Here is an 18,557-nt window from a genome sequence, read left to right as displayed (position 1 = left end):
TTCAGTGTGATATTTTGCTATGATGAATAAGAAATGGATGCAATAGCTCAGCACATCAAGAAAACTATCAGCACAAAAAATCCATCAGTCTAGCTACTGCCTCTTGGGGAGGTGGATTACCTATGCCAACAGGAGAGTCTTCTGTCAACTAAGTCCTGAGCTACACGGGGAAGGGGCGGGGCAGCCCTAGCAGCGGAGTGAGGGAGGAGCCAGCCCGTGGCGTAAGGGCAGGGCAGCCCCGGAGGGGAGGAGCCAGCCCCAGGGGCTGGGGTGGGGGAAGAGCCAGTTCCGCAGCGAGGCGCGTGCTCCCCTGTCACGTGGGGGGGGAGCACGTCCCGCGCGCTGACCTCACGCGGCGGCACGCAGCGCGGCGCAGGCGCAGTGCGGGGCGCGGAGCGGCGGTCGTGTGGCGGCGCGGCCGGAGTCCCGGAGCCGGAGCGGCCATGTCGGGCGCGGCAGGCGCGGCGGGCTCGGCCCGCAAGCGGCTGCTGAAGGAGGAGGACATGACCAAGGTGGAGTTCGAGACCAGCGAGGAGGTGGACGTGACCCCCACCTTCGACACCATGGGGCTGCGCGAGGACCTGCTGCGCGGCATCTACGCCTACGGTGCGGGCCGGGCCGGGCCGGGCTGAGCGACGGGCCGGGCCGGGCCGGGCCGGGGGGGGCGAGGCGCTCCCGCGAGGCCCCGCGGCCTGGCCCGCCCTCGCGCCTCTCTGCTGGGGGGGGTGCTGGGGGGGGCTCTGTGGAGCCGTTTCCCGGCTCTGGCCGCGCTCCCGCTCTGCGCGCGGCCCCATCGCACAAAATGGGGCCCAGCGTGGAGCGTGTGGGCGGCTCGCAGGCGCCTCGCGGGGCTCGACGCGGAAGTTGCCCCCGTGTAACTTAAACCCGTAAACGCGGCTGGAGCTAGGCCCGGGCACACTCGGGGGCGGGGCTGGAGCTAGGCCAGGCACACTCGGGGGGTCGGGGGCGGTTATGGCCGTGCCAACACGGCAGGGGGTCAGCCTGCTGCGGTCACAGGGGCAAGCTAGCCTGATACGTGTCTACACAGTTACATCGGTTTAATATCGCCCCTTTAAACAGACACTTTGTGCATCGCCCACTCTCCTTTGTGCCTTTGAAAATCTCCTCCTGACACTTCGCTCAGTGCTTTGATTTATGAAATATTAACACTACTTTGATACGTACATGGGAAGAAATGTTAAAAGGTCTTTCTGTTTAAAACAACATTCTAGGCTTTGAGAAACCATCAGCTATTCAACAGAGAGCGATCAAGCAGATTATCAAAGGAAGAGATGTCATTGCACAGTAAGTGGAATTCTAAACTGAAGAGAATGGAGACGCTTTATTTTTAAAAAGATTGTTAGCAACTTAGCTCATCTTTCCATGGTCCTCTTTAGTTTTTTAAAATAGTATTAAACAAACCTTAAACACTCACGGTTTCAAGAATGAGATATCACCAACAACTTCTTGTTGGCTGTGATTGCATGAAAGAAAATTCACCATCTACAACCTTAAAAAAAAAGTTACACATAGAGTTCAGAAATAACATTAGTCTATATGTGGTAACAGATGAAATGTCCCCCCCCCCCCCAAATAATAGTTCACTGCTTCTAATTTTCTTACCATTCTGTTAAAAAGAAAGCAGTGTAAGAGATGCATGTGCTATAGCCTTGTGTACTTGGCCATACATTGACTGCTGACGTTTGTTGAAAATACACGTGTTGGGGAAAATGAGGGTTCGATTCTGCCCTCGTGTACGTGGATCTGCCCAAATCGATTTTCAGGATCTAGCCCTTACTTTTGACTGTGTGGTTTTCTGAAGACAACTTTTTTTTTCAGATATTAATGTGAGTGCATAATAAACTACCTGTACTTTTTTTTTTTTACACTGCCTTTAGATAGAATAATTTAAGATTATACATTTTCAGTGTGTAATCTACATAATTAACATTTTGCTCATGGTTTATGTCAGACTGCATTAGGATGGTAACTGGAATTTAATATCAACAGCATAGAACATCTTTTTTTATTAATAAAATAAGCCCTTAGTACAGGATATATTGTGCCATATTTCTAAAGCTTGACCTCAGATGTTAATTTCCCTCTCCTCCTATTCTCTCGCTATATAGAAGAGCGGTCTTTAACTCTGTCTTTGCTAGAGGCTCCTGGATTCAGCATTTTTTTATTTAATTATTTTAAAAGATTATAGTAAGCTTAGGCCTTAACATTTTATATTAAATTCAGATTTTATTGTAAACGTTTAAATCTTAATTTAAAAACAATTTAAAAATGTTTAAATAGATTTTTAAATTTTTATTCACACTGCTGAAACTTGAATAGTCTAATGGAGAATATATTAAAGCGCAGATCTGGTAAATGTTTATGCATTCATTTAAGTGTGTATGCAAAAGTTTGCAGAATGGGCGTAGGTAACATATCTAGCCCTGTCTACCATGGGAAATTGTGTACACTTGTCTACACTGAGGAACTTTCCTAAAACTTCAAACAAGTTTACTGGTTTTAAAATCTGATGCAGTGTTTTTGTAGGTGAAACCTTGGTTTCACCTAATTGTGTCAGTGCTAGCCCATGTTGACTGTCACAATGCTATCTCATAACCAATCTCGAGACTCAAGTTCTTGCCTACAGTAGGGTCCTGTCACTATGGAAGTGATCCACAATTGACAATCTAGGCTGCCCCTAACCAGGGTTGACAACAGCTTGGGAGCTCATGCACAGAAGGCTATGCTATTTGCTACACCCATTACAAAAAGCATGCTACAATTCTTTAGTAATTATTGTGTGGTTTGACCTCATGTAGACAAGCTCCCAAGCTGTGTTCAGCTGTACTTGAGTGATAGTCTAGTTGGGCCTTCTGGTAGACCCCTATTGTCAGCCATGTCTATCTAGTGGCTTAAAGTTGACACTACAAAAGGAGAAAAAATTGGGCTTGTGCCTGATGTTTGCTGCTTTGTAAGTAGAGAGTATTAAAGGGTTTTACAAAATCTGCTTGTTTTTTCATTTAGAAACTTGGGATTTTTCTGCCCTAAAAGACTTAGTTTCCTAGTGTAGACAAGACTATCTGAAAATCTTCCACTGTTACTCCATGGAAGAACCACTGAAGGCAAGCAAGCAACACTAGGAGCCCTGGGATTGGCTGCCAGTATTTAATAACCACTGTCATAACCCTGTTCAGAGCAGGCTGAATCAATGTGTTAGCAATGCTGAGAACCTGCCACTGTGTTAATGCCAATGGACCTGAACCATTAACCAATGGTGGGAAATTTCTCTGATGTCTCATAACTAGTGCCTGGGATAACTAGAACTAGGGAAATGGCGACAGTGCAAGTGTAGAGGGTGGAAGTGGAGCAGTGTAGAGAGATTTTTAGTCCTGGATTAACACCTGTTTAACTTCAATGATTAACATTTTGAATACAGGGGTTGGATAAAGATCTAGCACTATACCTTTAGGCTATGTCTATGCTACAGTCTGTGTTGGCATAACTTAAGTCGCTCAGGGGTCTGAATAAGTCACCCCCTGAGTGACAGTTAAACTGGCATAAGCAGTCGTGTGCCCAGCGCAACATCGGCGAGAGAGCTTTTCCCACCAACATAGCTTCTGCCGTTCATGGAGGTGGATTTATTAGGCAATTAGAGAGGTCTCTCCCGTCTACGTAGAGAGTCTTCACCAAACATGCTGGAGCGTTACAGCTGCACTGCTGCAGAGCGGTGCATGTAGATATGCCCTCAGTTGAAATGTGAGATCCCAGTAAACATGCTCTAAGACTCTCAGGAAAGTCTTCTAGCAAAGCCAGAGAGGCAGATTTGATATTCTTGGAGAGACCTATGGTAAAATACAAGCAGAAAAACACCTTTACCAACCCCTCTCCCTGCCCCTTTATGACCTGTTTTGCAAAGAAGCAAAACCATTCCCCAGTCATCACCACAGGCTAATAGTCCCTTAGTTTAGAGACCGGGGGGTTCCAGAGCTGGGGATTTACTAGTGTCAAATGATAGTTTTTTAATTATGCAAATGACAACCATGTTAGCTAAAATTGTGTAAGATGCATTGTTGAAAATAACATTGTCCGTTAATTGTAATGTTGACTATTAAAGGATTAGCAGAAAAATTAGCTTTTGTTTTGGGAAATGTTAATTAGCTGTGTGTGTTCTTCAGAAATAGGTTCTTAAATGGTCTCTCTTTCCAGGTCACAATCTGGAACAGGCAAAACAGCAACATTTTGCATCTCTGTTCTACAGTGTTTGGATATTCAGGTAACTTTCAGCACTTAAATATATTACATTTTACAGTTTTAAAATGAAACTTTTGAAATAGAAAGATTTAATAATTTGTATGCATTTATTGTTAAGACTACAACTGGATGAGTGAAGCTTTAAACTGAAGTCTAATCATAGGCAATGGAATTTGTCAAATTTGATTTCATCAGATTTTGCCTAAAATCCACTTCTGCAGGAATTTTTAACTCTTGAGCTCTACTTGGCTGTATTCCTATATTTTAATAGGTGTCACTGGAAGACAGACGTGGCCATTTTCTTTTCACCTTTCCCATGCAATTAACCCATGAGTTCATTGGGTCCACTCATGGGACTTAAAGAACCTCCATAGGCCACAATTCTTTAAGGGAAAAATGCAGAAATTTCATCATGATAAAGCTGATTTTTATCAGCCACGTCCTCCCCAAATGCTCACATTTACATTCTGTAAATCCTGAAGTAAACTATCAAGCAGTTGTAAAGAGACCAATAGTCCATTTACAGTCTGGCTTCACTTGAGTCGGATTCTTCCTCTTGCAGCTCCCTGCAGTCTAGTAACTTTAAAATAAATTCACATTTTCCAAATGCTAAACTTAATTCTCAGGGATGTTTCCTTAAAATTTTCAGTGTTCCCAGTGGAAGAGATGTAAATTGTCATCTTTGATTTTTGACTAGTAAAATTATACCTGAGCCATTATCTGATAAATTGTTTCCATCTTTCATGGGAAGTCCACTCACCGCTAGTGGTGCCTCCTCCAGGTTATCTTGGGGATTAGCTCTGGCAGGTGCTGTGCCCTCCTGTAGAGGTACCTCTCCCATTGTCCTTTTGCATCAGGAACCACCGCCTCCTCTCTGCAGCTTAGCCCTTCGGCCAGGTCACTATCGTTGTTTCCCCCTTCTGGGGTAACAAAGTCTCTCTTGACAAATGGGCTCAGGCAGTCTTCCCACTCACTGGCCAGCCGGTGCCACTTCCTCAGCAGCTGGTAAGGGAACCCAGGCTGGCCCTCTCATCAGCAACCAAGTCTATTCATAGAATATCAGGGTTGGAAGGGACCTCAGGAGGTATCTAGTCCAACCCCCTGCTCAAAGCAGGACCTAATCCCCAACTAAATCATCCCAGCCAGGGCTTTGTCAAGCTGGGCCTTAAAGACCTCTAAGGATGGAGATTCCATCACCTCCCTAGGTAACGCATTCCAGTGCTTCACCACCCTCCTAGTGAAATAGTGTTTCCTAATATCCAACCTAAACCTCCCCCACTTGCCGCTTCCCCCCCTTGAGCCTTTTCCTACCTTCCTGGCTTCCCCTCTCTGGGTTTGCCAGCCTCCCTACTCCCTCCCTGCAGGGAACAACTGTGAACTACCCATCGCCAGAGCTTGCAAACACTCCTCTTCCTAGGGAGTGACTGCAGCCTTTCCTAGCAGTCCCCTCTGTCAGCTTTCTGGCTTATATAGGCCCTGCTGGTTCCTGCGCAGGTGAGCTGCTTCTTGTTAAGGCTTCTCTCTGTCTTAATTCCCTCCAGCTTGCAACCCCTAATAGGTTAATTGGCCCCTCTGGCCTGCCTTTCAGGGCAGGTGTGGGGACGACACCCCATCATATTCATGTGCAAGCAAAGAACAAATACATTCATAATTAGTTTTCAGAAAGTAGGACTTAGTGTCTGGTTGTAGCTAGCATAGTGAAAAACAAGCCAGTGGAGTGAAACGTACTGGTGGATGATATTGTTGAATGTGACTTACACAGGGAGGTATTCTCATGTGCGTGGGTTTGAGCAGGAGCAACTTCCAGATGAGTTGATTGATCCTTATGCATTTTGTGCTAAAATTTATGCTGAATCCTTCTTGGTGCCTTGTCATTTCCAAGTCCTTTGGGACCCACTGCCCCTGTTATGTTTGGCTAATATTGGACTTGTTCAATTTGTCTGTTTCATTCAGGTCCGTGAAACCCAGGCATTGATCTTAGCACCAACTAGGGAGTTGGCAGTACAGATTCAAAAGGTAAGAGCATTTGAAGCGGCCAAACTTTTGAGCACATTCTTTGTGCCTGTAAACTCTTACCAATGTTTTACAGATGTTGGTAAGTGCCCAGTATTACTAGAACAATTGGTGAATTTTTAGCATTTTGTGGATTTGCAGTGATTATTTTCCTCCATAGAAAATGAAGTGGTGGTACATATACTTGTTGTTGTATCTAATACTGGATTAGGTATAGTAACAAACTGATAATACTACTGGCTTACTGATATTCCACAGAAATAACTCTTGATTAGCCCAAAAGCACATATTTTGTTGGTTGCTGAGGTACAGTTTGGCACTCTTAATGTTAGAATCTCTGACAGTTCAGTGTTTTTCTTCCTCTTATCATGCTCACGTGTTGCAACAATTAACTTTTTGGCATTGCAGTGAGCAGATGTGTGCAGATCTCTTGGAAATGTTGTGAAGCTGAATTTATTCATCTTTTCTGTCCAGTCTGGGTGGGAGATTGCGGGCTTAGAAGATGTCCAGTGGAGTGTGTTGAAACCTTTGCCTTGATTCTGTAGCTTTTTATCCTGGATTTTTGGAATGTGGCACCATAGCATTTTTTCTTTCTTGGAACTTCAAAAAATCCCACAGTTTGAATCCTGTGACTGAGAAACTCGTACATAGCTACAAATGCCATAATCAGAAAGTGTTGCCTCGTTTATACAGATTGTAATTCCTCTGTTTAAATTTAGCTGCAAATTTTCTGACACTTGTGATTTGACCTACCAACTCGTTCCTGCCCATGGTCCTGAAACTCCCTTATCAGTGCAGGAGGTTTGTCTGTGCTGCTATTTCTGTGTACAAAGTGTCTCCAAAGATGCCTAAAGACATGACAGCAGTCCCCCCTTTCAAACTCCTGTTTTACAGAGGAAGCACAGGACTAGCACTTCAGGCTGGAGCAGGGGGCAGAAAGGTGTGTGGTTGGAAAGATCTGCATGTAAATAGTGGGGTGCTGCAAACAGGGAGGGACCTGTCTAGGGATCTCATTGCAAATAGTTACGTGGCGCTATTGTAAACTGTCTAAATGTTTCTTCTATGCTGACTTGACACAGGGCCTTCTTGCTCTTGGTGACTACATGAATGTGCAGTGTCATGCCTGTATTGGAGGCACAAATGTTGGTGAAGATATCCGGAAACTGGATTATGGACAGCACGTTGTTGCTGGCACACCAGGCCGTGTGTTTGGTAAGGAGGTCACTGGCTAGCTATGCCATATCTGGCTTAATACCCAAGATACACATAATAGTTCAGGATAAATGGTGTGTACTTCATGCTTAAGGGATTGTTCTGCTCCTGCGAATGTGAAGTGGTATGAAAACTCCATTTAAAGGGACACCGTAAACCTAAACACACTAACTTTTTTACCAACTATTAACAGTCACTTCTAAGATCACTCCAGCTGAAAGACTTGGAGAGAGAAATCATTTTGTTTTTTCAGTTTATCATGTATAGTCAGTTTCACTTCCCCTGACTAATCCTTTTCCCTTGTTTGTGTGGTATTTGCACAGCAACAAGGAAGAGAATAATTTACTAGGAAAATGTTATTGCACATGCCCAGAAATTGGTATGAGACTCAGGGGTGGTGTAGGAGTTGAAGCTACTCAACTGTTCATTTTTTAATTGACTAGATTAAAAACAATCTGAATCCTTTTTGTGTCTCGTAAAAAGTTCTCAGCAGTATATTTCCACTCGAAACTAGCTACCAATACTCCTCTTTTGGCTAGCCCAGCGTGCCAATGCAGCTTTGTTTTCTGGTTTCTCTAAAATAACTTCAATTTTTATGGCTCCTGAAAGGTGCCTGGATGACAAAATTGGAGACTCAGTTCCTCTAACAGTGCAGGCATGGCATGGCATGGCATGGCGAGCAGCGGTGCTGGCTTCTCACACTGCCCTGCCAATGTACCTCAGTGCTGACTTACACCTCCTGGGCTGAATATCCCTGCTGTTCAGTCCTTGGAGACTCTGAGCCTGGCAACAAGTGTCGGTTCTGGTTGTATTTATACCGTATCGGTATGTTTAGCTTGGAAAAGAGGAGATTAAGGGGGACGTGGTAGTGTACTTGAAAGCCTGCCATAAAAAAGATGAAGAAAAGCTGTTCTCTCTTGCCACAGAGGGCAGGACAAACAGCAATGGGTTCAAACTTCAGCACTGCAGAGTTAGATTAAATCTCAGGAAACACTTCCAAACTGTAAGAAGAGTAGGACTGGAACAGACACCTAGGGAGGTTGTGGAAGCTCCTTCACTGGAGGTTTTCAAAAGGAGGCTGGAGCCATCTGTCCTGGATGGTTTAGACACAACAACTCCTGCATCTTGGCAGGGGGTTAAGCTAGATGACCCTGGTGGTCCCTTCTAACCCTATGATTCTAACATGGAGCCAGTCTTCATAAACCACAAAATGGGAATTAGTTGGTAACTACCCACTGGGCTGGATTGACCCACATGGTAATGGTGAAAGGCTTCCACATCACAGGACCAGGGACTATTCTGAGCCATCCACTCCTCCAGACCAGAAATAGGCAATCTAGAAACGAAAGCTGGATCCATGTGGTTGGTAAATTGTGCAGCAGTTTCCAAAGGATGCACACAGCTCTCTTTCCAGCGGAAGTCGCCCGTAGCCTGCTGTCACCCTGGTGCTGTGCAAATGGGCTGCAACTCACCTGTCCTGTCTTGCTTGCCTCAGAGAGCAAGTTGTGTCCTGGGGCTTGGAATTCTGAATTTTTCACCCAGTCTTTGGTCCCTTAACTGGCATGTGAGAAGCCAACCCCCCTGAGTACAATATACTCCTGTTTATTCAAAATCCTGTTATCCAGATTTCCACATTATCCAAATCCCTTCCTTGTCCTTGTACCCAACACACCTGCCTGCATACAACCCCCCCAGTTAGCCACTCTGCCTCCTGCTGGCATGCAGCCCTCCAGTGAAACCCCAGGCCCAACTGCCTATACACACATCCCCACCCCCACCTTCTCCCCCCTTGCCACCATCTTGCAGCTCTGCTGCAGAGTTGCTTTTCTCACCTGGTCGGTGCCATAGCTCTGGCCCTGGCAGATGCAGCACCGAAGTGCCCCGCTCCCTCATTGGCACAACCTCCACACTGCTCCTTGGGCAGCGTGCAGGAGCCAGTGCTGGGGCGCACACCAAACCAAGCAACCACTGGAGGAGCCCAGCTGCTAGGGAGTCTGCTGCCCTGCTGTTACCGCGCATGTGTAGCGACAACAGTGAAGTCTGTACCCTGTCCATCTGTTTCGTCTGCAAGGGAGAACACTGGGAGGTCTGGGGTGAGAGGCTGTCCTTTCCATTATCCAAACTCCCAACTATCCAAATAAAATCCGTGTCCCTCACACTATTTGGATAAATGAAAGTATACTGTATGTGATTTCTGGGGCTCACAAAGTGGTGTCAGGGCTGCAAGCACCCTGGCCTTCCCAGGTTGCTAAATGAATATGGGGTCATGATATGGAGAGAATCAATGCCCCAGCGGAATGCATAGATAAGTAGAACTGTCTGATAGTGGCAGTTAGGGAGTGTTGCAAGTATCTGTGTTGCTGGAAACTTTCATGATACTGAACTGGAACCTTGCAGATATGATTCGTCGTCGAAGTTTAAGGACTCGTGCCATCAAAATGTTGGTTTTGGATGAAGCTGATGAGATGCTCAATAAAGGTACGAAATACCCTTTGCACTCCTTTTTCCTCCCTCCGCCTCACGCTCTAGCGTGCACAGCACTGGGAATGCTCTTGCCAAAGGGCATGTAATGTAGCTGGTTAGAACCTAGGGCTGTACTTGCTACACCTAATCTGATACAGGGAGAGATCCCTTAGGGTACGTCTTCACTACCCGCCAGATCGGCGGGTAGTGATCGCTCTATTGGGGATCGATGTATCGCGTCTCATCTAGATGCGATAAATCGATCCCCGAACTCGCTCCCCGTCGACTCCGGAACTCCACCAGAGTGAGAAGCGGTAGCGCAGTCAACGGGGGAGCCACGGTCGTCGATCCCACGCCGTGAGGACCCGAGGTAAATCAATCTAAGATACTTAGACTTCAGCTACGCTATTCACGTAGCTGAAGTTGCATATCTTAGATCGATTTCTCCCCCCTTCCCTCCCGCCCCCAGTGTAGACCAGCCCTTAGGATGAACGCACACCCCTGGAACTAGTCCTCAGCAAAGCCTCAAACTCTCTCCATTTTCTATAGGGTACACTGGTTTTGGAGTGTGAGGGATAAGATAGAGTTGAAGTTGTTTGGGTGACTTTAGCTGTGAATTCACTAACTTCCTAATGTTTGTCTTTAAGTGTAATCTTAATTTTGAATTCCAGAGTCAGTGTAAGAAAAGTGTTAAAAGAAAATGCAACATTAACACTGCTGTACTATTTGGTTTGCTTTGGCAGGTTTTAAAGAACAGATTTATGATGTGTACAGATACCTGCCCCCAGCTACTCAGGTGGTTCTGATCAGTGCTACCTTGCCTCACGAAATCCTGGAGATGACCAATAAATTCATGACTGACCCAATCCGCATCTTGGTTAAACGGTGAGTGATGTTCCCACGAGAAAAGCAGCTCTCGAGTTCCACCAGAAGTTGGGCTCTCATCAGTCTCTGGAATTAGTCTTCCTCTGTAAGTGATGGCTTTTGAATGTGATTGCTTCAAAATCCTTCGTTGTTGGACTAGAAAGGGATTGGTTAAGGCTGTAAACTTGGTTTAAAGTGCAAAGCCCATTCAGATGTTTCTTCTAGTTAGCTGCTGTTTGCCAAGCAGCTTGCAAACCTTCTGTCCTAAAACTTGGGATAGTTTTGTTCATTTTCCAGCAGCTGCCCTCTGCAGCAAACATCTCCCCTTCATAGCGCTCTGCAGCTTCCCTCCGGCCTGGCGGGTAGCTCCTCCTCTGCTCCCCAAACCCCTTCCGATTCTTCTTCATGGCCTTCTCCCATGCAGTGCCCTCCTCCTAGAGATCCCTTCTTCACCCCGGCCCTGCCACCTCTTGCTCCTATAAAGGTGACCCACAAGATATTTTGATGCCTCTTCTCACATTTTACAGTGTGTGAGGTAGGTCTAAAAAGTGTTGCACCTTGGAAATACCTGGAACGCTCAATCTGGGCTTCCTGGGTTTTGCTGGAAGACTTTTGAGGGAGTGGGGGGCAGGGGGGTCTGATATGTCTCAGCTTTCACATCATAACCAAAGAGGATGCGGGGTTTGGATCTTTAACAGACCCCCTCTTATCCCAAATACTCACTATACATTGGAGTTCTGTAGGTGGCAACAAAACCAGAGTTCTAAGCAGGCTAAGTAATGGGTCTTCCCCGTGCTTAGCCATTTCTCCTGTGATGTCACGATCACATTAGATTTCCAGTCTTTCTAACAGAGCTCCTAATTTCAAAAGCAGGAGCATTGAAACCCTCACCTTTTGGGTCCTCTGTGTGTCGTGCATGCAGGACACAAGCTCAGTTTTGTCATGCGGGTCACCTTTACGTCCATCCTCAAAGCACGCTTCCCCGAGGACACTTCTGAATCACTAACGGTACATGAACCATTCCCCAAATCCGCATAACCCTGAGGTTGTGCACATCACTCCACATAAGTCTCCACTGCTTCCTGTTGATTTAGGCCCCAATCCCACAAATTGGTCAGCACATGCAGACTCATCTAGCCCTCCGCTGGGGTTCAGTACATGCACTCAACCCTTTCACCTGGAACAGCTTGCATTCAGAGCCTTAATGGAGCTTCCAGGCAGGGTCTCCCTCTGTCTGCTTTGTAAAGCACCATGTGCATGTAGGACCTCGTATAAATAAAATAGCAGCAGTTCACAGTGTATGTGACAATAGTATGAACTCTGTTCAGTGTGGCTGGCGGGCTGAAATGTATTGGCTTACAGACTTCCCTGAAGTGTCTGTCTATTAAAAGACACGATGGCTCTTTTCTGTGTGCAGTGATGAATTGACTCTGGAAGGAATCAAACAGTTTTTTGTGGCCGTGGAAAGGGAAGAATGGAAGTTTGATACGCTGTGCGATCTGTACGACACACTCACTATCACGCAAGCTGTCATCTTCTGTAACACCAAGAGGAAGGTATAGCAGCAACAAATAAGTGTTCATGTTTATGTCTATAATGGTAGCTGTGGTGTTCTCCCTGCCTATTAGTATCTAATAATGTGAGACTGAAGACTAGAGGCCAACTGTTAGCCCTGGGAATTGCTAATCTCAGTAGTTTCTCTTGCTTTAGATTGCAGCCTCCTGCTCATGGCGATTGGCTTTTAATAACAAAAGCCTTGAGTGGATATGCCAAAGAAAATTCCACTCAAATGTTAGGATCCCTCTTCTAACAACTTCTTTCAGGTTGTTCCTAGTAGAACTAGGGAGAATCTGCTGAGGGATCTGGAGGATTTTCCACCACTAGCCATCTTTTAAATCAAGACTGGATGTTTTTTAAGATTGGCTCTAGTCCAAACAGGAGCTATTGTGGGGATGGGATGTGGCCTGTGCGATGCAGGTCAGACTAGATGATCACAGTGGTCTCTTCTGGACTTACAATCTCTCACCTCCCACACCTGCTGGCCTTGGTGACACTGATCGAGCCTCCTGGCTCAGGCGTGTTGGGTGGGATGAGCCCTGGCCAGTGAACGCTGCTGAAAAGAGGAGGAGCATTGTCCTCCCCACCACCCCTCCCCTCCAACCTGGCCTGGGAAGTGGTGTCAAATTGACCTGCAGCAGCCCAGGGAATTGTAAATCATGTTGCTGTTGAACTGCCTAGCCAGTCTTTTAACTAACCAACATGAACCGTGACTTGATATGGACTAAAGCAGCATGTAATGGGCAGTGGAACCAATTGGAAGAGAGATTTTGTGCCCTGATTTGAGACTGTTTAGCTAGTAGCTTATAGAACTAGAACCAAACGGCACTGGGTGCCTGTTTGAGATATGCTAACCTGGCACAGGGTTTCTTGTTGGTTAGGTTGAAATTGAGCTAGTCAGTAACCAGTTATGTGCTGTCCTATCACCATCTTGTCCACTAAGAAAAGTGCAATCAAAGGTGGAGTTGCCCTTTTAGAACAATAAAATTGACTAGCAAGTAGAGGTCCAAAGTCCCCTTGGGACTATAGAAACAAAACTGCACCCCAGGAAGAAATTCACTGACTCCCTACCGGGGGTGGGCGAGAGAAGAATACAGCTTTTCCCATCAAACAGGCAAGGCCACTGCTGGGTCTGGATGCCCCTCCCTGACGTCTAGGGACAGCTTGAGTTGTCACTCACAGATGTTTAGGAATAGCGGAGCTTGCTCTTGGAACAGCTCTCTCTCCCTGGATGGTTTTACTGCCCAGGCAAGTATATTGAAGGGGCCCAGCTGTCACCATGTGGAGTTAGTCCTGGCTGTTGCTTATTAGCTAGTAGTGAGTCTAGCAGGTGTTAATTCAAATGCAGTGATCCACTGTTGCTAGGACAGAATCCACTGAACCTTGCATTCGGTCCATGCTCCATAAATAATGGAAATGCTTGATGTTCTGCAGGCAGGATGCTGACTGCTTTTTCCTCCTGAAAGTCTAATCTTCAGAAGCAGCCATGGAGATGTCTTGTGGCTCCCTCTAACATACGGAGCTTTCATATGAAGCACAGAAGAGGGTGCTTCGTCAAGCATGACTAGCAAACTGTTGTTTCAGGAACAAACAGCATGATAGTACATGTACAGAACTAACCCTGGCTACCTCTGTGTGTGTGCAGGTAGACTGGCTAACAGAGAAGATGAGGGAAGCCAACTTCACGGTATCATCAATGCATGGTGATATGCCACAGAAGGAGAGAGAATCCATCATGAAAGAGTTCAGATCGGGGGCAAGGCAAGTGACTTAATACTCTTCTGTGTGTGGTGTTACAGCATGAGACCAGGATTCCCCAATGTCCTATGGGAGGGTGGCTGAACTATGCCTTCAATATCTATTCCTCTGAATCTCTGCCCTGAAAGCCCCCTTCACCTTTTCATCCTCATTTCTGGTGATTCTAGATTAAGCTATAAAATGAAAATATTAGTTCTGAGACTCACTGAGATCACTGGACTGCCCTTCCATAGCACCTCAGGGTGGGGGGACCTCTGCGTAGGCTGTCTGGAGAACCGTGGTGTTAGAAGTAGAATGAACCCGAGGTATTTCGTAAGAGTATCTGGGAGCTGGAGAAAGCTGCAGAGATTAAGTTTCATTTCTCAGCATGTGGAAGGAGTTGCCTCTGACTGGGCCATACCAGGCAGCTGCTGTTGAATGTGATACTTTGTACTGGAGGTTTTCAGCTCCCTAGTTTCTTGTGTATTCTGCGGAATTCTCCCTGGAGGAAGCAGATAGCTGGGTCCCCCTGTTGAAGACTCCTCCTGCTGAAGCAGCAGAACGTGAAGTGACTCATTCCATCTGCTAAATATCAAAATGAGCTTCTCACCAGCTGTCTTATCACCAAGGGGATGGCGTGAGCAATTTGATTACATTAGAACCCATTTGATGAAGTAATAGGGGATTGAGGAGTTTATAAAATTGACAGGTTTCAGAGTAGCAGCCGTGTTAGTCTATATCCACAAAAAGAACAGGAGTACTTGTGGCACCTTAGAGACTAACAAATTTATTAGAGCATAAGCTTTCGTGGACTACAGCCCACTTCTTCGGATGCATATAGAGTGGAACATATATTGAGGAGATATATATACACACATACAGAGAGCATGAACAGGTGGGAGTTGTCTTACCAACTCTGAGAGGCCAATTAAGAGAGAGAAAAAAAAAAAAGTCCAGTACAGACAGTTTGATAATAAGTGTGAGAGTACTTACAAGGGGAGATAGATTCAATGTTTGTAATGGCTCAGCCATTCCCAGTCCTTAATCAATCCTGAGTTGATTGTATCTAGTTTGCATATCAATTCTAGCTCAGCAGTCTCTCGTTGGAGTCTGTTTTTGAAGTTTTTCTGTTGTAAGATAGCCACCCGCAGGTCTGTCATTGAATGGCCAGACAGGTTAAAGTGTTCTCCCACTGGTTTTTGAGTATTATGATTCCTGATGTCAGATTTGTGTCCATTAATTCTTTTGCGTAGAGACTGTCCGGTTTGGTCAATGTACATGGCAGAGGGGCATTGCTGGCACATGATCGCATATATCACATTGGTAGATGTGCAGTTTAATTGGCCTCTCAGAGTTGGTAAGACAACTCCCACCTGTTTATGCTCTCTGTATGTGTGTATATGTATCTCCTCAATATATGTTCCATTCTATGCATCCGATGAAGTGGGCTGTAGCCCACGAAAGCTTATGCTCTAATAAATGTGTTAGTCTCTAAGGTGCCACAAGTACTCCTGTTCTTTTTATAAAACTGAATACCTCAGTTGTAGTATCTCCAGTGCGGAACTTGCAGCAGGTGCACTGTATGCCTTTGCAGTGCTTTGAAGGACAAGAAATCCATTTGCAGTGCATTGAAGGCATTTAGTATAAAGGGATGTCAACTTATTCTTCACCAACATCACGTTTGTTATGCAATGTTTATTTTGTCAGGAAAATTATTTGTATAACTGGTTAGCTACAAGATTCGTGTTCATAAAATTGGAGCTTGACTGTAGCTGTTTGAAAAATTTCTTAGCAGCGTTAGGAAACTAGTTAATAAGTGACACTTGGCCTGTCAGTGCACTGCAGGAAGATGGTTGTTAATGTCTCCCTAGCTCATTTCACAACATCCTTCCAGTGGGATTGGAGTGCAATAACTCTGCTCTTCTCTCTTGGCAGCCGTGTGCTTATTTCTACAGATGTTTGGGCCAGGGGCTTGGATGTTCCTCAGGTGTCCCTGATCATTAACTACGACTTGCCCAACAACAGAGAACTGTATATACACAGGTACAGGAATGGCTACTTTTATGAAGTCTGATTCAACTATGACTACCCAGTCAACTAATCCGGGATCCTTTCCTTCAACAGAATTGGTAGATCAGGTCGGTATGGCCGAAAAGGTGTTGCCATCAACTTTGTAAAGAATGACGACATCCGTATCCTGCGTGACATTGAACAGTACTACTCTACCCAGATTGATGAGATGCCCATGAATGGTGAGTGTAGGGTGCATCCGAATAGGACTCCTCCTGGCTCAGCTGGGCAGACTGGCAGCTGCCTCCTAACCTAGCTGTGTATCACCATGTAAAATATTATTTCAACAGAATCAAATAGGGAAATTTAAAATACTCAGTTTTATTGTACTGAAGTTTTTGGCCCTTTGTAAACTCAAATCCTTGTGGATTGAGGTGTTTGTATTTCAGTGAAGAGGCTGAAGCAGTTGTGTGCATTAGCTGTAGTACTGCTGTTACTCTGTGCTGCAATTTTCAGCATGTTCAGCAAAGGCTTAACTTATGTTCTCTCTCTTAATTCAGTTGCTGATCTTATTTAAAGAAGCACGACATGCTGAAGACCAGTAGAAGGGGAGAGCTCCATTTTAGACTTGACTTTCCAAGGAGTCCGAGTCTTATGTGGTATTTTTATTTAACCGTGAAATTTGTGAAGTCCCTTAGAGGAACATTTCCATTTTCTTGATATCTGCAAATTAGGGTGTGTGTAAATAATGTGTTTGCTTCCATTCTACTGACTTTTTTCAATTAAAATTTTACCATAAACTCTCCCTCGGATCACTTGAAGTCTAAGATGGGAACTAGCACTAAACTCGGTCCAAAGAGGTGTTTTTACAGTTGGATTCAGTGTTATGAAATGGCAATAGACATCAAATATACTTAAGCCCATCAAAAACATAACACGCAAACTTCCCAGTCATGTTTATTCCAGTTGCAACATTCCTGTAAGTTCCTTGCTGGTTTGTGCAAGGAAAGGAAGTCAGCATGAGTCTGAACTCTTCCACTCTTGGAAAGCAAGTAGTACTAGTTTCTAAGATAAGTTCATGGTGGCCAAGTGCACAAGCTGTTTACTTTTGTATCAGACCCAATGTGGGGACTCCCCTGTCTCGGTGAGGTTAGGGATATCTGAAGTGGCATTTCAGTGCTGGTAGATTGTGGAGTGTTGAACAGCAGCAACTGTAGGAGCAATAGGGCTGCTTGGGAGTTAGATTTCTAATGGCATAGGGGGTTGGTGAATGTCTTGCTGTCGTGGACCACTGGGTTCCCTTGCAGCGTTTAGCCTCTGACAGACCTTATTCATGGGGTTGTTGAAAGCAGCAGGGGTGGAGCATGAGAATGGGAGCTGATCAGCACTTAATCTAACATTTACAGGCATCTCTGCAAACCTGTAGGTGCCTGATTTATTTGAATATAGTCACAGGCTAGGTCTACACTACCCACCTGAATCGGCGGGTAGAAATCGACCTCTCGGGGATTGATTTATCGTGTCCCATCAGGACGTGACAATCGATCCCCGAATGGACGCTCTTACTCCACCAGCGGAGGTGGGAGTAAGCGCCGTCGACAGAAAGCCGCAGAAGTCGCTTTTGCCACCATCCTCACAGCGGGGTAAGTCGGCTGCGATACGTCAAATTCAGCTACGCTATTCACGTAGCTGAATTTGCGTATCTTAAATCTACTCCCCCCTGTAGTGTAGATGTACCCACAGAAACCCAATCTGGGTAGAGCAAAGGTTGGTTCTGTCAGTAACAAATAAATACCAAGACTGTTGGATTACAGTAGCTAGAGGGGGCTCTAGTTCTTTTGCTGCACAGTTCCTTTTTTCATTTCATCTGAAAATAAGTGTCTCTGGTAACTTTCAGGAGCCCCAATCTTCTAAGATGGGTGGGGCTGAAACTTGGCCACTCATCCCCAGTCTTGGTAGGAGTTGCAGAATTGGCAGCCCCACACATCACAAGATGGCTAGTGCTCACTGAATGAGGCAGGAGTCCCTCATTAAAGATGGACACACTTTAAAAAAAAAAAAAAGCCTCCTTCCCTTCATGAGGGAAGCAACTGGTGAGCAGGTTAAAATGTAGTAGTGTCCTCTCACTGCACTGGCCACACCTAACCACCAGCTGCTCCCAAGGGCTGTAAACCATTTCCATAGGGGACAGGCACTTCCTATTCAATGCACTGCATGTGATCCCTACCATGAGCTGTAAGCTGCAGTGGGAGCAGATCTTATGTTCTATTGGGTGAAAGACTGAAATCTGGCTCCAGTGTCAAGTTTTGGATTTCAATTTCAAGGCTTAGTCCTCAGAATGTACTGGAAAGAAGAGTCTGGCTTCTAACTGTGTTTGGAGTTCACTACTCTTTCAGAGGTGGCATCAAACATACAAAATAAGGTAGTTAGTGACATGCAGGGAGGCCTTC

At 45.5% G+C, this 18,557-nt stretch overlaps 1 protein-coding gene across 1 annotated transcript; it reads left to right on the top strand.

The window, feature by feature from the left end:
• The first annotated feature begins 373 nt into the window (after window positions 1–373).
• EIF4A3 (eukaryotic translation initiation factor 4A3) lies at window positions 374–16,912 on the top strand. The gene is made up of 12 exons (XM_034763920.1): window positions 374–606; window positions 1,233–1,305; window positions 4,207–4,273; window positions 6,205–6,267; window positions 7,344–7,476; window positions 9,874–9,954; window positions 10,683–10,824; window positions 12,221–12,359; window positions 14,006–14,121; window positions 16,033–16,140; window positions 16,222–16,349; window positions 16,668–16,912. Exons 1-12 carry the CDS (start codon window positions 444–446, stop codon window positions 16,682–16,684), a joined length of 1,230 nt encoding a protein of 409 aa, XP_034619811.1. The 5' UTR covers window positions 374–443; the 3' UTR covers window positions 16,685–16,912.
• The last annotated feature ends 1,645 nt before the right edge of the window (window positions 16,913–18,557 follow it).

The sequence above is a fragment of the Trachemys scripta genome, chromosome 3 (genome assembly GCF_013100865.1).
Source record: "Trachemys scripta elegans isolate TJP31775 chromosome 3, CAS_Tse_1.0, whole genome shotgun sequence".
In the NCBI taxonomy this organism is placed as follows: domain Eukaryota; kingdom Metazoa; phylum Chordata; order Testudines; family Emydidae; genus Trachemys; species Trachemys scripta.
The sequence above is the reverse complement of the archived record's forward strand: the minus strand, read 5'-3'. Positions and strand labels throughout refer to the sequence as shown.

What these genes read in the sequence shown, in the direction of transcription:
- EIF4A3 (XM_034763920.1), top strand. Translation starts at nt 444, where the DNA reads ATGTCGGGCGCGGCAGGCGCGGCGGGCTCGGCCCGCAAGCGGCTGCTG. An exon ending in GCGCGGCATCTACGCCTACG is followed by an intron (nt 607 to 1,232) that starts GTGCGGGCCGGG and finishes ACAACATTCTAG; the next exon opens with GCTTTGAGAAACCATCAGCT. An exon ending in TGGCAGTACAGATTCAAAAG is followed by an intron (nt 6,268 to 7,343) that starts GTAAGAGCATTT and finishes GACTTGACACAG; the next exon opens with GGCCTTCTTGCTCTTGGTGA.